This window comes from Columba livia, chromosome 2, assembly GCF_036013475.1.
Source record: "Columba livia isolate bColLiv1 breed racing homer chromosome 2, bColLiv1.pat.W.v2, whole genome shotgun sequence".
NCBI classification, from domain to species: Eukaryota; Metazoa; Chordata; class Aves; order Columbiformes; family Columbidae; genus Columba; species Columba livia.
In genome coordinates, this window is record NC_088603.1 from 95,336,887 (window position 1) to 95,355,142 (window position 18,256).

The following is an 18,256-nucleotide window of genomic DNA, read 5'->3' on the forward strand; positions in this document are numbered from 1 at the left end:
TGAATGTGGGAAAATTAATTTAAGTGGTAGTTAATTTCTAATGAATTCCATTCAAGCGGTTAATATGGTCCCTTGATGTTATGGTAACCTTCATGGATCATTGCATTATGTAAATAAATTCTACTTTATGCTGGTTTATTAAAAAAAGGAAGATTGGTGAGTCCGGTCAAACCTTCAAACATACAAACATGCATAAAATTTCTCAAGAAATCACTGAAAATAGTCTATTTAAGAGAAGTGTACTTGATATCCTACAGTGTATACCATTCATCTTTATAAGACATCTAATTTTTATATAATTTTGGCAGGATCATCTATTATTTGGAGCTGAGAATAAGACAACTTTAGGAAAGAAAACCTCTTCACTCAAAATTGTATAAGAAAAGGAGCTTGCGTGTCCTTGAGGGATGCTCCAAGCCCTTAGATCAGCTTCTTTGTACAGGCATGAATCACTGGACAGGTGTCACACATCCCAGCTCCTTCTTTATCCCCTCTTCTGGGGAGAGGCATCTGACAGGGTGTGCTCTGCAGAGAGCATATACATGGTGTCTTTCTCCCCAAGCCACTCAGCTTCTTCTCACTTATTTCAGTGGGGTTTAGATCAGGCCTGTGCCATTTTACTGAAATTTTAAAACTTTTTTTTTTTTAAACAGTGTGCAATAGTTTAAATACTAATGTATTTCAGTATCCAAATTCATGTACATGTACCTTTGGTAAGTAATGAAGAGTTATTTTTACTGTGGCATACATACTATCTGAAGGATATAAAACCCTTGTGTAAGCACAGACTTCTATGGTGTATGCGCTGGGTGGCTAAGAAACACATGGAGTTTTTGACATCCCTGGTAGTACGTGTTGACACTAAACTTCTCTTGTCCTCTCATGAGAAATTGAGTACCGGTTGGCTAGCATTTTAAAGGCATGTTGTTTTCCCTTGTGAAAACATGACCTTTCTATATGTTTAAACTTAAAGGGGAGGAAAAGACAGCAAAATAGCCTTCGCTATTATTTGTTGTTTCAAACAAAAAGAAAAACCCAACACACATAAGCTGTTGTTCAGCCTTTTGGTAGCCTTATGCTATCAAACCACTTGATGACAGACAACAATTAGTGTGTATCTGGGCATAAATACATTACAGCTGCTGGTCCAGATAACTTATGTTTTTGGCTTGTTGATTTCATATATTTTTAAAAATACTGAAGTACCAGCAGTTGAAAGTAAATACCACAAGCTTATAAGTTAAATTCTGCAGTGTAAAAGGGTTTTGATATGGAAAAAAAGTAATTACATGAAAATGAACAGAAAGGAGGATAAAATGAGACTTGATATAGCATGTGTACATCACGTCAAACAAAAGAATCTTTCTTTGACTTTTTCTGAAAGAGGAAAATGCAGTTGATCTAATCTATTAGGCCTTCAGGAAAACATGATAGTTCATTTATGCAGTTAGCTGAAACAGAGAAAAGGAGGATTACGTAGTGAGTTTTAAGCTTGGTAAGGAAGTGACTAAAAGCAAGGTGTTAGATGGGTGTGCCAAAAAACCAAACACATCCTGGGAAGCTAGTTGTGTGGCCTCTGAGCTAGCACAAAAAGTGGGATGTTCAATCAAATGTGCAGGCAAGGTAGCAATATAGAAAACCAATATGGGGGAAAACGGAAATATTGTAGAGGAAGAATAAAATCACCCATAAGCTGAAGGCACATAGGCTGCTGGCTACTTGTAGGGTGAAAACCTGTGCATACTGCTATCTCAGGTGAAGATGCTGAGGCACCAGTGTAAGCTGCCCCATGAGTTGTTCAAAGGCAATCCTAAAATATCTAGGGTGAGGTGTGTTTTCAAGAAACACAGAGGTAGATATTCATCTGTCCTATTGGCAAAGCCAGAAATATTTGGGAGGACAGAATGACATAAAATATTTCAGGAAAGATTAACTCGGAAGGTGTAGGATGTAGCCAATAGTGTCTAAGAATGTAAGAGAGGAAATGCTTGTGGGCAGAGGCAATATCTTTTATTAGACAACTGAAACGGCTGGAAAAAAAGCTGGTAAGCTTTGGGCATACATGAGAATGACTTGTATATCCAAAAGCCTATTTCCTATTTTTTTCTATGTCAGTGATCTAATAAAATATATTACCTCTCCTTACAAACCTTATCTCACAAATTCAAAAGTTACACAAAATGGCTATTAGGGTGATGAGAGGAGTAGAAAATCTGCTTCATGAGAAAAGACTACAATGACTTATTTAGCTTTGGAAAACAAAGATTGAGAAAGGACATGATAGCTGCCTAGAAATAAATATCAAGCAGTCAAATTCCCCAGGAACAGAAGTGCTATTTAACATAAAAGATAATGTTGGCATAGTATAAACAAGTCCTGGAGAAATGTAAAGATGGAATTAGAAGATTAGGAAGAGGAGCGAAGTTCTAGACTATCTTTCAAAGCATGGTGTTAACAAAAGACACTTAATTTTCAATGCACAATTTAATGAATTTATTTAAAGAATCATATTAAGTACTTGCCAGAATAGCAAGAAGTTGGAGTTTATATATATATATATATATATATATATATCTGTTATGACTTTTCTTGTTATCATCATTCTCCTAATGAACAGGCCTAGAGCTGATTGTGATGGGCAGCATCTTTTAAAGTGCCTGTAGACACTACAACTATGTAATGCTTAAGGAGACTCCAAATGCTGAATGTGCAGAAGAGCCTGGTATGAACTTCTGTGAGACGTCAAGGCCGGCTGGCATTTTACCAGAGCCCTGGCATGGGCTGGAGGAACCAGCCATACTGTATATGAGAATAAGCACGTGCAGTGTAGACATGGAAATGCTTCTGGCTTTTGTCTGAGGAAAGCAAGCATCCTGAAAGCTGTTCATCATGCATGCAGGGCAGATGATCAAGTGAACAATATGCTGGGGCAAAATCAGAGCAATTTCAACTGATTCATGAAATGTCTTATCTTTCAAAACTCTGAAAAAAAACACTAATATATGAATTAACCACTGCTTGAGTAACAAATGTCAAAACATAACTGTAAATGGGAAACATAATGAAATTTGAAAGTGTTTCACTGTGGTTTCAAGGGTGTTAGGACAAGTGATAGATACTCTGTGTTTTTATTAGTGATTCTGGAGTGATACAGCTCAAACACTGATAAACCTCAGCGCAATAAAAAGCAGCAAAGTAGTAATAACGATAATGAAGTCATGCGGAAAATGTTATGCACTCAACACACAGAACCTACTCAAAATTTGTTTTTTTTACATTCAAACGCAAAGTTGTACATCCATCAATCAGGCATTGCAGCTACACCTGCAGAAGAAAGGGCTGTGAACTGTTAAGCAGTGTAAAGCCTCTACTGGTCATAGAAAACTGACAACAAACATGAACTCTTTACAGAAAGCTGTAGCAATAATGTGATCTTCAGATAAAGAAAGCAGAAAACTGGTGAGTGCATAATTCAGAAGCATTTTAACCTGTCTTCAGTATTACTAAGGTGGATTCTGCATACAGTTCCTGCCTGTGTTTTAGGAAAGAAATGGTGAGAGAGTATAGAAAATAGAAACATCCAAAAGCTAGAAAAAATATTTTATAAAGAGAAATTTGAGATGACTAATCTGATTACCTTATCAAAAGACTAAAGACTGACTTGAATTCAGTGACTCTGTACCTTCTGAAAAAAAAAATAATACAGGATTCTAACAATGAAAGGCAACACAAAAATCAGTAAGGAGCTCACATTTTTAACAGTGAAGTAACAGTGTTTTGGAAGAGACTCTTAGATGCATGACTGGCTGCTCACCTATCCACTGTATGGTCTCTAGCCACAGCTCTGTGTTTTAGGATTCATGCTTTTACCTCTGGTAGGACAGATTTCTTCACCCTTCAACCCAAGACTTGCCTTGCCACTTCATATTTACTTTATTGTCATTCACTTATTATAAATACATCCAAAAAGTTCCCTTTTTGTGATCATGCGATTGGTCATCAGGATGAATGACCAGACAACTTTCTTGGAACCAGTGTGCTTTTTAATAGCAGAATGAGCATTCAAGGCAAAACCAAAGTACTTGGCACACCATCTACATGCAATGGTTCTTACCAAAGCCTTAACTTCCTATTAAAGGGACCTATTTTAGATATCTCAGTCACTGCTTTTATGAAGAGTAGCTTCCTAGGCTATCCTTCGTAGTGATGACTTCCTTTTTAAATTATATAGACTCTGAGACTGCTTCTTCCCAGCCTTTTGCTCATTTAGGCACCATTTGTTACCAATCTTCAATCATGTACAACAGAAAGGCTTATATAATATTATCCCCTGCTTACATTATTCCTTTGCTTACTTTCAACAAGTAAATGGAATCAATGTATTTTTTGATCAAACAGCTTCACAAAGTTCACTTTTTTCATTTTTGCACAATGTGGCATGTAAAAAAAGGTGTCTTCTTGAAAAATACTGCTCTCCTTCAACACTATATTCACATTTACAGACAATGGTTTTCAAAGTCTAATGCACAAGCTTCTAGGTGAAACGGTGAATTTTCCATTTCTGGAGGCAGGTGGAATAACTCCAGCAAGTGACAGCTTCATCTTGGGTGCCAATATTCTCCTCATACCCACTTTCATCATTTTTAGATCTGGTTCAATGTCTTCACTGTGATGAAGCTCTTATAAAGATTGCTGCCTCCACTACGAGTGGGATACGGAGCAATAACAGAACTGCTGCAGTTTATCTCCCAGAGGTATAGAAGCAAAACACCACCACTTACCTAAATAAACTGGGCTGTAAAGTGTGACAGGTCAATAGCAGCTTCGTGGGCAGTTCAGCTATTCCTACAGGGAGAAAAATCCAGTCTTGGAGAGCAGAGGAGATGGGAGAAATGGGGCCACGACCCCCTATAGGTGTGGTAAATTAAAACAGTCCTGGGTAATCTGAAAGAACCCAGCGCCTTGTCAGCCTCTGGGACCAACATGTTCAGCCCCGCCTCCTCCCCAACTGAAACTACTGGTACAGATTTCAAACTCCAAATTAATAATCTGATGAGCTGCAATGGAATGAATACAAGTATTTAAATGGATAATCAGCCTTATTAAACTGATTGGGACTACTGTATCCTTAATTTGCATTTTAAAAGTTATTTGATAGTTTTCCTCAGTGTATACCAAGATACATTTACCCTTGTTGATTCAGAATTTTAGAACTTGGTGACATTGCCAGATATACATAAACCAGCTTTGGAATGAAAGCTCTCCAACATTGGGTGCATGGAGCTCACTGAAACCACATGAGGACCCTGGTATTTCAGACAAGATGCCTGCAGTGCCTGCAATAGCATGTTGGGGCCATTTGAGCTGTTAAGTAAGAAAAAGCACCCTGCTTCTCACTTTCTTTTTCCTTGTTTAAGAGTATTTATGGTTTGGTTTTATTTTTCTTGTAAAGTAATGCTTCAGACTTTTAATTTTTAATTAACTTCTATTATTTAACTCTCATTTTATTTTTAATTAACTTTTAATTTGACTAGTCATAGACTCATAGATATCATGGAACAGCTAAGTCATCTACTTCATCTCTACAAATGAAGGAAAGTTTCCAATTCTTAATACTTCACAAAGGCCTTAGCAATTGCTTTTACGGTATTTGTTTGGGGTATTTTTGTTGGTGTTTTGTTTGTTTTTGGTTTTGTGTTTGTTTTGTTTGTTTGTTTTTCTGCTTATGTACATGATATGATAAAATAATTGGGAAAGCAACATGGTGTCGAGAGAATAAAAAAATAGCTATTATTTTAACTGAGTCTGGGAAACTGACTTTGGTGGTGTCAGAATATGGAAAAGTCACCTGTCAGTCAGCTAACCTCAGGGTGTACCACCTCAATCTGAGCACACACAGCTTTCCCAGCAGTAGTTCCCAAAGCCTCTCCCTCACCTGTCATTACTGAAGAGCTATTGTCCTGCATTCAGCAACCAATACAATAATTCCCATACACACAACCACAGACAAAGCCAGGCAGTCATTAATATACATGAGCTGTAAGATTTATCCTCCAATTGACCGAAATACATCTCTACCTGTTGTGTATCAGGAATGTGACAGCCTCATTCCCTAGAACAGCTCTGAGGAGTTAAGCAAGTTGAGTCACAACTGCAAATGATTTTCCTAACTGTGCAACGGAGACAGTCACAGGAGACAGCAGTTGTCACATTCCTAGTGAACTGTGGAGGTTTAGAGAATAAAAAATTTCTGGAAGGGGTAACCTAGACATAAAATCAGAAGCTGAAAAGGTAAGTGGAGTCTGAGTCTTTTTTTCAGTTTTTAGTGTAAGGATTCTTCTTTCTATGTTATTTGGTCCTATTTTCACACCAAATCATTTTACATTCTAGTTACAATCTCCTTATCATGTTCCTCCCTTTTGTCTTGTGCCCACACAACATCTGTGGATGGGGAAGAAATAAAGAAAACACATACAATTACAGAACTAATATACACAGGCATTTTTAGTATTCCAGGACTGAATTTTTGGCCTGTCTAGCTTAAGTAGCAATTGCACACCCCAACCTTTGAAAAAAAAACTGTTTAAGTGGCACAACATTCATAAAGTCTGTAATGGAGGATATGAATCCTTCGCCAACAACAATTACACTACGGGCTGACATTATTTCAGCTTCTTATTTTGTCAGAGTTGTAAATAAGCCTAAAACAAAAACACATACCACCAGCTCTAGTCACCTTCCTCACGTCATCCAAATTACAGAAAGTTCCTGAATCTGACCTTCTTCAGAACACCTCTGTAACAGTTTGTGAACATCAACTGAAAAATGGTACTTGGAAGTGAAAGATTCAGTACTCCTGCCTAATGGAGAAACTGAGACAAAGGCAATATTTTTCAAGATTATACACTGAGACGGTGGCAGACTACAATTACAATCCAGAGCCTTCTAGTTTCTAATCACAGAATCACAGAATGTTAGGGATTGGAAGGGGCCTTGAAAGATCATCTAGTTCAATCCCCCCACTGAAGGAGGAACACCTAGATGAGGTTTCTTTCAAAATCTATTAACACTACCAAATATGCTGTTCCAGTGATAGCCGTAAATACTCTATTCTTTTGAATGCTCCACCCACCCCAAGTATCACAAACTGACCGTTCAGATGACAACACGTGAATAATTTACAGATATATTAAACACTTCAATTCAAATTACTTCCCATGGCTTTAACTGTGAAACATTTTTTACTAATTATAAGCTGTTGAAATAGGCTGCTGAGTCAGCACTGTATAAAAACTTAAGACTTAGCCTAAAGGGGGAGATGAAAACATAGTAACTTGTGTCCCCATCTCTGCTGTACAGTAATCCTATCCTTAAATTTTACTCCCTATTGCCGAAGTGCAGACCATATTTAATCAGACACCACTCTGGCATGAGTAAACCTGTCCCCAACTCCCACACACTACTGCATTCAACAAGTCAGGCTAGGGATCAACTGCTGCTTCTAGCTCTGCCAAGCGGTACTGGCAGGTCTCTCTTTTCACCATCTGATGTTGCTCTTGGCAACTTGAGCCCTGGTGTGAACACACCCCGATTGATCCACCAGCACAATTTGTCTTGTACCAGAGAGCTGCCCTTTTTTTCTGAGGGCCTGGATGAACTGTCTGGGAGGCAATAAGACCAGCTGCCAATAATCTTTCCTAAAAAAAAAAAACCCTTGCAGACCTTCACTTCATCTGATGGCCAACTCATTCAATCCACAGCTCAGTTCTTGCACAGTCCTCCAGAAAAGGAGGTGGGACTGGAAATCACTGTATTTTCTGTACATACATACATGGTTTACCTTAAAGGTATACCTAATAGCTACATTGACTAGGTAACACAGGGGTTTACAGCATACAGGCCTTTTCTTCTGCTGGAACAAAATACACAGTACACACCTAAAAAGGTATACCACTAACTCTAATCCAAGGATTAGAGCTTTTAAAATTTCCAGTTGCTTAGACTACTTATTTGGCAAAGCATGTTAGAAGTTTAAAATTTTTCCAAATTTATCTGCTTAAATTTTATTCACATGTACAAGGTATAGGTATTTAGAAAGTAGTTCTTATTCCTGAGTGCCTGAATTTCAACCAAACCTTTTGAAGTACAGAAAGTTTTCCACTACTTCAAGGTTCTTTTGTTTTGAGATGGCTTTTATGTTTTCAATCGGTCTCTCTATAGTTTGATGAAGCTAGCCATTTCTCTCCCCCTTTATTGCCATGAACTTGTTTGATGCCCCTTAAGATGGATGCATACAGTAACTAACCTGCCCCTCTCTCTTGTGAAAAGACAAACTGCCCAGCAGATGGGAACCAGTCAATAACTATTGCCTCTGGGTTGCTTAGCTACAGCTTTGCAGGCTTAGCTTCTCATTGTCCACCAAGCACCTGGTATAAAAAAAAAAAAAAAAAAGAAAAAGATTTAATTATAGAAGTAACTGCAATTTTAAAGTTGTAGGATTGTAACTGGGCAGAAAAGTTCTTCAAGTCACCATACTAACCAATGTTACAGCAACCTTGAACACAGCGCCCAACCAGTTTCACCTCTTCTAAGTTGGGGATGCTCTCTCACAGTACTCTGGTAAGCTTGCGGCTGTAACTTGATAGTTGTCCAGAAGTTTAGTTTGGTACCTTGTGTTGAGAACTTGTGGTCCACAGGAAGGTAGAACACTCCTGTCTCAAGCATAACCATATTCAAAAGCATGAAGAATGCCTTTGGGGACTGTAGCAATTTCAGCTGTTAAATGGTTATCCACAGATACCAGTTCATAGAGTTTGCATTCAACGGTATGCTTGGCTATGTGACCTCTGAGGCATCACTGTTTCCAGTCATTCTCCTCATACCTCTACTAGAAGAGAGCTGTTTCAAGCCGACACAAGAAAAGTCGTACTAAATAAAAATTTAAAAAAAGGATAACCCTAAAGCCTCATTGATTTATGTGAGTGAGCCTAAAGCTTTGCAGAAACTTAAGGCAAATTAGCTAGAATCTGAAATTACTATTTTATCTTCTTTGCTACACAAAATGGTTTGCACACTCCACCCAAAAGGCAGTGATTCCCAAGTACAGCATTTTATTTTGGGTTAAGGTTCAGAAAACTGCAGAATAGTAGGTACAACAGAAGCATCAGAAAGGATTTACCTGAAGTAAGAGGAGGCTAAGAGCACTTCTGAAGATACTATGAAAGGTCAATATATCATTAAATGACTTTAAACACTAAAACTTAAAAAAAGTGTTGATTACGTCATGCTAATTAAAACAGCACCATCTCCCCTCAAAACCCGTAAGAAGCAAGGGTTATTTGCACTGGCATTATAGAAGCATTATATAGGTTTATATCTGTTGCAACTCTGCAGTTAATTTTTACCTCACCTATGAACCAAGACAAAAGCTAGTACATAATCTTTTCATGTCACATATTTATTTGCCACTTAAAAGCCCACCTGAATTTAAAAGTATTGGTTCTGTTATTACATCTTTCAACAAGTAGGGTTTAAAGAAAGATTCATTGTATATTGTAATAATGCACAATCAGCAACATTTATTTTCATTTTTCTTTAATTAAACACAAATGCAACCCACAGTCTGATGATTCAGTTTTACCCTTACTAAATTAACAGTAAGGTCATCATCTAGGTGTTCCTGCTCCGGCCGGGGGATTGGACTAGATGATCTTTTGAGGTCCCTTCCAATCCCAGATATTCTGCGATTCTGTGAGGTGACTGTAAGGCTTCACAGCTAAGACAACAAGAGGTTCTGAAAGTTAAGAGCTTCCCATCTCAGTTCTCAGCATCCATTATGTGACGTTACAGCAAGGGCCACCAAGACCTTAACTCGCTCTACGAAAGTGTTAAGATGAAACTTTGTCACCATCGTGCGACTGGTGTCCCCAGCAGTCAGCTCTCAGAAGTCACGGGGCAGCCGGGGGAGAGGGAGCGGTCCCGCTGGCAGGGGCACACACAATGGGGCTCCAGGCCCGACAGGCGAACACCGCATTCCTTCTCTCCCCTCCGGGGTCTCGCCGCGTCGCTCCCAGCCTGGAGAGGTTCCCGGCCGCGGGGCTACAACTTCCGCTGCTTGTGCCGGGGGTTGGTCTTGCAGAGGACGTAGAGCCGGCCCCGCCGCCGGACGATGAAGCAGTCCTTGCAGCGCCTCTTCAGCGAGGTTTTCGTCTTCAGCCCCGCCACGAGCGGCAGCAGCGGCCCGGCCGGCAGCGGGACGGCCAGCAGGGCACGGGGGGCGGCCGCCCCGCAACACAGCAGCGGGACACGGCTCACCGGCGCGGGCAGCGCCGCCGCCCGCCACCACGGGGCCAGGGAACTGAAGGGCGAGCGGCCCAGCGGGCGGAGCGGCCCGGCGGCGGCCCTGGCCAGGAGGGACAGCATGCTCCGCGCCCTGCGGGGAAAGCGCACCGGTGAAGACACCCGCCCCGCTTCCCGCGACCCCCCCGGCCGTTAACGGAAAGCGCCGGGCACAGACCAGCACCACCACAGCCCCCACTTACCTTCCACTGCGTGGGCCCAACGGAAGAGCGCGAGGGATGGGACAAGGGCTGCGCATGCGCGCGCCCGCCCGCCTCACCGGGGCTCACGTGGGCGGCTCAAGATGGCGGCGTCCGGCGCGACCTTCCGCCGTCTGCTGCCGCTGAGCCGCCCGCTGCTCTCCCGCCTGCCGGCGGCCGCCGCTCGGCCCTACGGCGTGCGGGCCTCCGACACCGGTGAGCTGGTGACGCACACGGGGCAGGTGAGCGCGGGGGGGGCCTGCGGCAGGAGGAGAGTGGCGCGGGAGTCGGTGCTGCTCGGGGAGGGCGGGCGCGTCCAGGCCGCGGCTCCCGCTGTGCCGGCTCCTGCGGGAAGATGCTGCCGGGGCTGCGGGTGGCACGGCCGGTGTGCTTCGATATGTGCTGGGGAAGCTAATGCTCTTCCGTGATAGATAGGCAAGAGCTATGGGCTGTTTCAGAGGAAAGAGTGTTCGTTAGGAACAGGGTCGTTAGCCTTTACCAAGCCCTGTCGTCCGAATCCAGCATGTGGCACAGCTGCAGAGTTGACAGGCAGGAGGAACCTGTGTGTTAGTGCCGTGGAACTTGGTTTTGTGTGTTATCTAGTGTAAAAGCTGAGCGTGAGGACGAGGGAGGCTCCTGTAGTGTTTTGCAGAGTGTGAGAGAGACACGGCTGGTGGGTTGGGTCTTGCTCTGGTTGCTGGACTCAAACATAAATAAATATGAAACTTGAATTCCTGGTTTAGTTCACCTTCCAGATGGCAGTGTGGGATCAAGGAACAGCATTGTAAGTAATAAGTCTTGTGTTTGTCTCTGTGGTCAGAGCTTCTGTTTCCTGGCTTTCAACACCCTCCTCCGACACATTTTATTTTCTGCTTTCCAACCTAAAGTTTATTTTCCTTTGTAAGAGAAATGGAAACTACTTTTCCTGTGCAGTACAAACTTGTAAGATGATGGCAATTCTTGAAACTGAGGAAACTATTTGAACTATTAGTCTTGATGGTGCTGTAAGCCTTTGTCTTCTTTGTTTATTGTTATGGCTTTTTAAATAAGATCAATTTTATTTTATACTTCAGGTATATGATGAAAAGGATTACAGAAGAGTTAGATTTGTTGGACGACAAAAGGAGGTAATTAATTCTGCTTTTACTTATAGGAGAGGGGGTGGTCTGTGAGGTTTTGTTATACCTGATATTGATGTCTTCAACTTGATTGTCATTTAAAAAAAAATGTCCAACAAATTAACCAAAACCACAACCAAAAACAACCAAACAAAAAAAGCCCTACGAAAACCAAACTGCTTTGGATTTTATTTTTTTTTTTTCACTGTGGTAAAAATTCTTTTTTTTTTTTTTTTTTTTTTTTTTTAATGGGTTATAGGAGCATCTTTGTGCCTCTCTACATTTGGCAAATTTGGAAAATTCAAGACTTGACCTACACCTCTTAAGTGCTCTTAAGGCTGTGGAAGTTGTAGGCATCTGAGCATTTTAAACTTGGACAACTTTTTGTTTTAAGCCTGTGTTTTTATGAAAATTTTAAGCATGTTTTTAGTGCCGTTGATGGCCATAAAAAACACATAATTAAATGTTCTGCTAAATTGTACATGTATGTGTCTCTTTAAATGTATGTTTTGAAGGTTAACTTGCTTCTGATTCTTGATCTTTACCCAAACTGAGTTTTTAGTTAGAGCACTTCATTTCCAGAGCCTGGGAAGCAATTGCTGAGTTATGTGATTTAACAAACAAAAATAAAATTTAGAGTATTCTGAAATAACAAAGCCTCAAAGGCAAAGTCTAGTAACACCAGCATCAGCCAAATGTCCTACTGTAAGGCTATCTTGCAGGCCTGTTCCTGCTGCCTGTCAATGGAGTGGGTACATGAAATTTTGAGTCCTTTAGGACCAAGTTCTCTCTAATGATCAAGCGGCACAGCTCCATGAGGGATCTGCTGGCCTTTGGGAGAGACACAGAGTGTGTTTCAGCTAAATTGTATTCCTCGATGCCTGAACATCTGATTAGTACCTTAGTGTTAATGCTGTAAATGTGTATCTACAGTGGAGGCATTAAATAAAAGGCATTGTACATCTTAAATGTAATTGTGTGTAATTATTGCCTTCCTAAATTAACCTGAACCAGTTATGGTGATTCCTGAGTTTTCTTATTGAGTTTACCTCATTGTGTCACGGATACAATTCAACTCATGCTGTGTGGCAAAAATGAGGATTCTACATAGGAAGTAGTTAAGTGAAACTGCCACTTAAAATGTTGAAGGTAGTTTACTTCTGGGAGGGTAGTGGCAAAGGAGGTCTCTCCCAAATGCAATGCCTGTTTTTGTCCTGCTTCTGTAACTTTGTAGGAAAAGCTCCTTAAGCTTAATTCTCCACAGAGCACTAGTCCCTCTGATGTACCTTTGCCCTCAGCTGATTTCAGACTCTGTGGTGAGGAGCACCTGATGTTTTCAGTTCAGCCCAGTTCCACCTTCTCCAACAAAAGAATCATAGCATCATAGAATCATTTTAGTTAGAAGAGACCCTTAAGATCATCGAGTCAAACCATACTGTGACTCTAGCACTAAACAGTGTCCCTAAGAGCCTCATCTATGTGTCTTTTTAAACACCTTCAGGGATGCTGACTCCACCACTTCCCTGGGCAGCCTGTTCCAGTGCCTGACAACCCGTTCTATGGAGAATTCTTTTCCTAATATCCAGTGTGAATCTCCCCTGGCACAATTGAGGCCATTTCTTCTTGTCCTATCACTTGCTACTTGGGAGAAAAGACCAACCCCCTCCATGCTACAACCTCCTTTCAGGTAGTTGCAGACAGTGATCAGGTCTCCCCTCAGCCTCCTTTTCTCCAGGCTAAACAGCCCCAGTTCCCTCAGCTGCTTCTCAAAAGACAAGCTTCAAGTCTGCTGGGTGATATTTAATGCTAGGTTTTGATTGTGAAATTGGAACAAAGTTTACATGTCAAACACCAAACTGGTCCTGATCTGTGCTTATTAATGAGATCTCTCTGGGTCCTTTGCCATTATCCCCCAGCGTGTTTCTGCTGCTGGTATTAAAGTTTCACAGCCATGTTGGCCATCTGAATTCTTGTCTTGTTTCTGAAGCTGAAGCTCGCCTGCGAATTTGGTGACTCTTACTTTCTCGGCTGCTGCTTCTCTTCACCTTCAGTACACTCCAGGTGGTGGAGTCTGGCTTGTGACTGGCCCCATCCCGCCTCCTCAGCTTTCTTGTCTGAGGACGCAGGTGCCCTCAGTGAGGACATCTGGGCCCACGTCTGGGTGTTGCACATGGCCTCTCCAGGCAGTGGCACAGCCCAGAGTACGTGGCTATTGTCCCCTCGGTTCTGCCAGCCTAATTGTCAGTAAAATCCATGTGTTTTGGCTAAAATCATTGTTTCTGCACTGGATGTGCAGAACTGGGGGATTAATGCTCTCTGGCAAGGGCCTAAAGCAGGTAGCTGTAAGAAAACTGAGCATGGCAGCTGTTAAATTGCATCTGCCCAGCTTGCATCATCCTGCCCTTGCACAGCCCCTGAGGTACCACAGGACCTATTTTGTCATCCATGTTCTTGCCTTGGCTCTACCTGTTCTGTTGAGCTGGTGCAGCAGCTGAAGCTGTGAGGAGAACTGACCTCAGAGCTGGTCTGGTTTAAATGTAACAGCCTCCTTCCCTCTGGATGTTTGAACTGGGTCAATTCCAAGTTTGGTTTTATCTCTCAGACCATGTACTGGCACAGGCGAGGAGGTGGAAAGAAGCAGCAATGGGATTGTCAAACTGGCTCTATGGTCATGAAAAGAAGTGCTCATTGAATTATGCATTGGGCAAGGAGTTTTTGGATGTGCTGAGGGAAACAGCCACTTCCTGCTAACTACTACTGTGCTTTAATTGAAGGGACAGGATGAAACTGAAGCACTTTTTTTTTTTCCCCTCAGAGTTTTTCTCACTCTTTTTTCTTTCTGGCATGTTTTCCCTGTGAATTCCTAGATTCTTGTTTAATAGGCTAAACCACAAACAAGTTGTAGATGTACAGTGGATGAGAGGTTCTCCCTTCCCCTTCTCTCCCCACAAATACCTCAGTGCTTAAGAAATGTTTGGAAGAGTGGGGTTCTGCTTCTAATCTTGAAGCAGAGGTACATCGTGGTGCTGTCCCTCCTTCTTTAGCATGAAATGAAGGGCACACAATTTTGAGTGTTACTAAAAGCAGCAGTAAAAATCCTTGTATGTTGGCAAAGATAATGTATGACTTGCAGACACACCTCAGGCAGTGTGGTTCTTGATACTGCCAATTTGCTTCAATACTGAAAATTCATTTTTCATCAACTTTATTTAGCTATCATCTTTTTTTCACGTAAAGAAAATCCATTTGTTGGCAAAACTGGCTTTTCCACTGCTGTACCAAAAATGCAGCTTTTGGGCAGACTTAATTGGAGACTTGGTGAAGGATCCTAAGTTGTTGTGTGCTAGAACTATCTTTTCCCTAAGAATCTAATTTTCATTCAAATACCAGCACATTTATGAACCTTATACACAGAGCAGTAGATAGTACCTTCTTTGGGCGTGTGTAATATTTTTTGTTCTTGCATGTATGACATTGCCTTTGAAAAAGCTGTCCCCTCCTGGAGCGTGTTCCCCTGGCGGGGGGTGGTTGTCTGCTCAGTGCTGGTGCAGACAAGGGAGGAAAGCACCGTGGCTGGGCGCTGCGGGCCTGGCTGAGGCACACACTGCTGTGTTGCAGGCCTGTCCAGAGGTGGCTGCCTTTGCCAGGCCATGTAGAAGCGCTCGAGGAAAAAGATCGAGTTGGCAGTGAGGTGCATATTCAGGAACTGTGTATAAGGTGGATTTACGAAGTGGTGTAGTGACATTTACAGGTTTTTCTTTTTTCTAATGCTGAACAATTTGCCTTTCTGACTGTTGTTGTGCACCATGTTTGTGTTTTCTCAAGATTCCTGTGCAGCGATAGAATAGGGTGCCTGGTGAGAGGCTCTGAATTACCAGCAATTTTTTTATCTCACTCCCGACCTTCCTTGTCCTAGTATTATTTCTGAGTTTATCAGCAGTGAGTCTTTTGCAGTTTTATCATGTAGTCGCTAAAGCACAATACAGAGGCTGTGTCAGTTAAATATCATCTGTTGTTGGCCACTTGTTCCTGCTCACCTCTCTGCTGAATCTGCTGAGGTCACGTTGTAAATCCGAGCACCAACGTGGCCTGTGTATTGGAGGAGGTGGGTTACTTTTGCAGAGTTTACCATGCTTAGTGCACTGATCTTTAGCTTATAGCACAGCTTAAGAGTTGGTGGAGGAGGTGGGAGGAAACCTGTGCAGGAACTTCTCAAGATGACTGTAGTGGAACTGCTTGGGGATGGGGTATCTGAAAGCCTTATTTTTCTTTTACAGGTGAACAAGAATTTTGCAATTGATTTGATAGCAGAGCAGCCTGTGAGTGAAGTTGAAAGCAGAGTGATATCATGCGATGGTGGTGGTGGAGCTTTGGGACATCCTAAAGTATACATAAACTTGGTAATATCTTTGTTCTTAGTACAGCATGTTTTGCCTGTAAATCCTTGTAAGCTTATCTCCTTTATGGTAATTAGTTTAACAAAGTAAAAGGAATAACTGCCTGAGATGCCCATTGTATTTGATACCTAATATAAAATAAAGATTTCTAGTTATTGGAAGAGTTAGAGGGTTTCCATTTGAAGGTACAGAGATTTCTTTTTGAAATCTTCATCTGTTTGCTAGGATTTATTTTTTTTTTTAAGGAAATCAGCTGAAGTAATATGAACAGGTATTTCCTTGAGAACAAAAAATAACATTCTTGCTGTGTCTTCAGACATATACTGTAATTGTTTAAATACCATCATGTAGATCGAGAGTACATTTGCAGTATTCTTAGGAATACCCAGTATCTTTTGAATCTTGCAAGTTTAAGGAAAAAGAAGAGTAAAGCGAGCAAATAAACTCCTCTTTCAGTCTTTGGGAATCTTGGTAGTTCTGAAGATTTAATGTTTCAGTCATGGGCAGAGAATCGGTGAAGAATAAATGTTTTATTGTCCTCCTATTGACAGTAGTGGTAGTTCCAGTGTATTCTTATTCTAGAGAGTAAAAATATTGAGGCTACTGTCATATGACCTTCGTGGAATCCACGATGACCTGTTGCTTAGGTACCGTTCTCAGGCAAACCCTGACTGCTGATATCTTGAAATCTTTGTTTGCTCACCTAAATGTTGACATTTACTTAATACCCAAAAGAATGGTGGGACAGAGCTGGTGTCCTTTAGTGTCAGTGTTGTTTTGAGTCCTAACTGTAATGACAAACATTTGTATCTTAAACAAAGTAAGCACTTTATAGTGATTCATTTTACATTTTTCAAAGACAAGTGCTCAGAGGTTCTAATTCATAGTACTTAGGTCTCTTGTGTTCTTCAGTCTTAAGCTGACTTCTGTAGCATACTGCTGATCAGTTGCATTTAGGTTGATTTGTTTGACCTGCACCATGCTCTTCTTGAAGGATGCTTTAGCTTATGTGAATTTTGAGATCTTTTTGTGTTAACAATCGAATTACAAGACATCTGTGGTTCAGGTCTTGAAAGCTACTGTCTGCAGACAGAGAACAGTATTAGACCAGCTTGTTTCCCTTAGCCCTGACAATTGAAATCCAGGCTTTTGGGTGTGGAGGGTAGTCTGGATTTTTCACTTCTAATCCTCTGTTAAGTAAGGGGAACCATGACTTGACTTTGTTTCATGACTGCAAATGATTACGTTGCTAAATAAAAGAAGATTCCTGAGTGTTTACCTGTCTTGTCTTTTGTCGTGTTAAGAAGAATTACCACAACAGCTCGCAATCAGTCACACTTCTAAATTTAAAAAATGTACATATCTTTTGGAGAGAAGAATAAAATTTTACACAGTAGTAACTGCTACTTTTCTCCAAAATGCTTTCCTTTAGAATTTCTCCCCAAATCCTACTGAAATTTCCCCGTAACTGCAACTAACTGTTGACAGCTGATATTACTGGCTAAAATTCCTGTCTAGATATAATTTAGAAATGCCCAATCCTATTCTGTATTAAAATAATTGTGAAATTATCTTACTTCCAGTGTTTCAAATAAAGTTAAACTCTGTACTTCAGCTATATTGACCCATTTTAATGTGGTACATGTAAATAAGAGAAAATTTGTAGTTTCCGAAGTTTATAAAGTGAAACCAGCAGCTTTTGTGTTTTTGCAGGACAAAGAAACAAAGACCGGAACATGTGGCTACTGTGGACTTCAGTTTAAACAGAAACATCACTGAAAGATCATCCCTGCGTGCTTGCAGATTTCTGTTCAGATGTCAACATTTAACTATAAATAAACAATCTTTAGAAACCCAAGATTAGTGTTTGTGTTTATCTTAACTATGGAAAGTCCAGTCTGTACCTTTTTAAAACCTAGTTTGTCAAGTATGTGAGAGCTGAATGGTATTACAATGTCTGCTTTGTACTTAATTTGTTTTTTATGGGACAAATGTCCTGCCTTGTTTGGCAGACTTCTCGCAGGCTTGGAAGGTTCCCTTGGCTGCATCATAGGTTTGATTTGTACTGGGTGGATTTGTATTCTCTTCAACACTGAATTGGATGTAAATGTTTACTGGGGGATTAATTATCCGAGGTGTTTGTCTTTTGTCATTGCTCGACACAATTTATTCATGGCCCAGTGTCTATAGCTAGATTCACAAA

General features: G+C 41.1%; 2 protein-coding genes across 2 annotated transcripts; one reads left to right on the forward strand and one right to left on the reverse strand.

Moving 5' to 3' along the window:
* Positions 1-9,438: 9,438 nt before the first annotated feature.
* MRPL36 (mitochondrial ribosomal protein L36) lies at positions 9,439-10,690 on the reverse strand. Its single transcript, XM_065052905.1, has 2 exons — positions 10,542-10,690; positions 9,439-10,432 (listed from the first exon to the last, which is right to left on the reverse strand). Exons 1-2 carry the CDS (start codon positions 10,595-10,597, stop codon positions 10,099-10,101), a joined length of 390 nt encoding a protein of 129 aa, XP_064908977.1. The 5' UTR covers positions 10,598-10,690; the 3' UTR covers positions 9,439-10,098.
* On the forward strand, positions 10,568-17,911 carry NDUFS6 (NADH:ubiquinone oxidoreductase subunit S6). Its single transcript, XM_065052906.1, has 4 exons — positions 10,568-10,780; positions 11,612-11,665; positions 15,934-16,056; positions 17,767-17,911. The coding sequence occupies exons 1-4, from the start codon at positions 10,643-10,645 to the stop codon at positions 17,830-17,832; spliced, it is 381 nt and encodes a 126-aa protein (XP_064908978.1). The 5' UTR covers positions 10,568-10,642; the 3' UTR covers positions 17,833-17,911.
* Positions 17,912-18,256: the final 345 nt, after the last annotated feature.

Coding starts and splice junctions, on each gene's coding strand:
- MRPL36 (XM_065052905.1), bottom strand. CDS start 10,597: ATGCGCAGCCCTTGTCCCATCCCTCGCGCTCTTCCGTTGGGCCCACGC. Junction 10,433..10,541: donor TTGGGCCCACGCAGTGGAAG/GTAAGTGGGGGC, acceptor CTTTCCCCGCAG/GGCGCGGAGCATGCTGTCCC.
- NDUFS6 (XM_065052906.1), top strand. CDS start 10,643: ATGGCGGCGTCCGGCGCGACCTTCCGCCGTCTGCTGCCGCTGAGCCGC. Junction 11,666..15,933: donor TTGTTGGACGACAAAAGGAG/GTAATTAATTCT, acceptor TTTCTTTTACAG/GTGAACAAGAATTTTGCAAT. Junction 16,057..17,766: donor CTAAAGTATACATAAACTTG/GTAATATCTTTG, acceptor GTGTTTTTGCAG/GACAAAGAAACAAAGACCGG.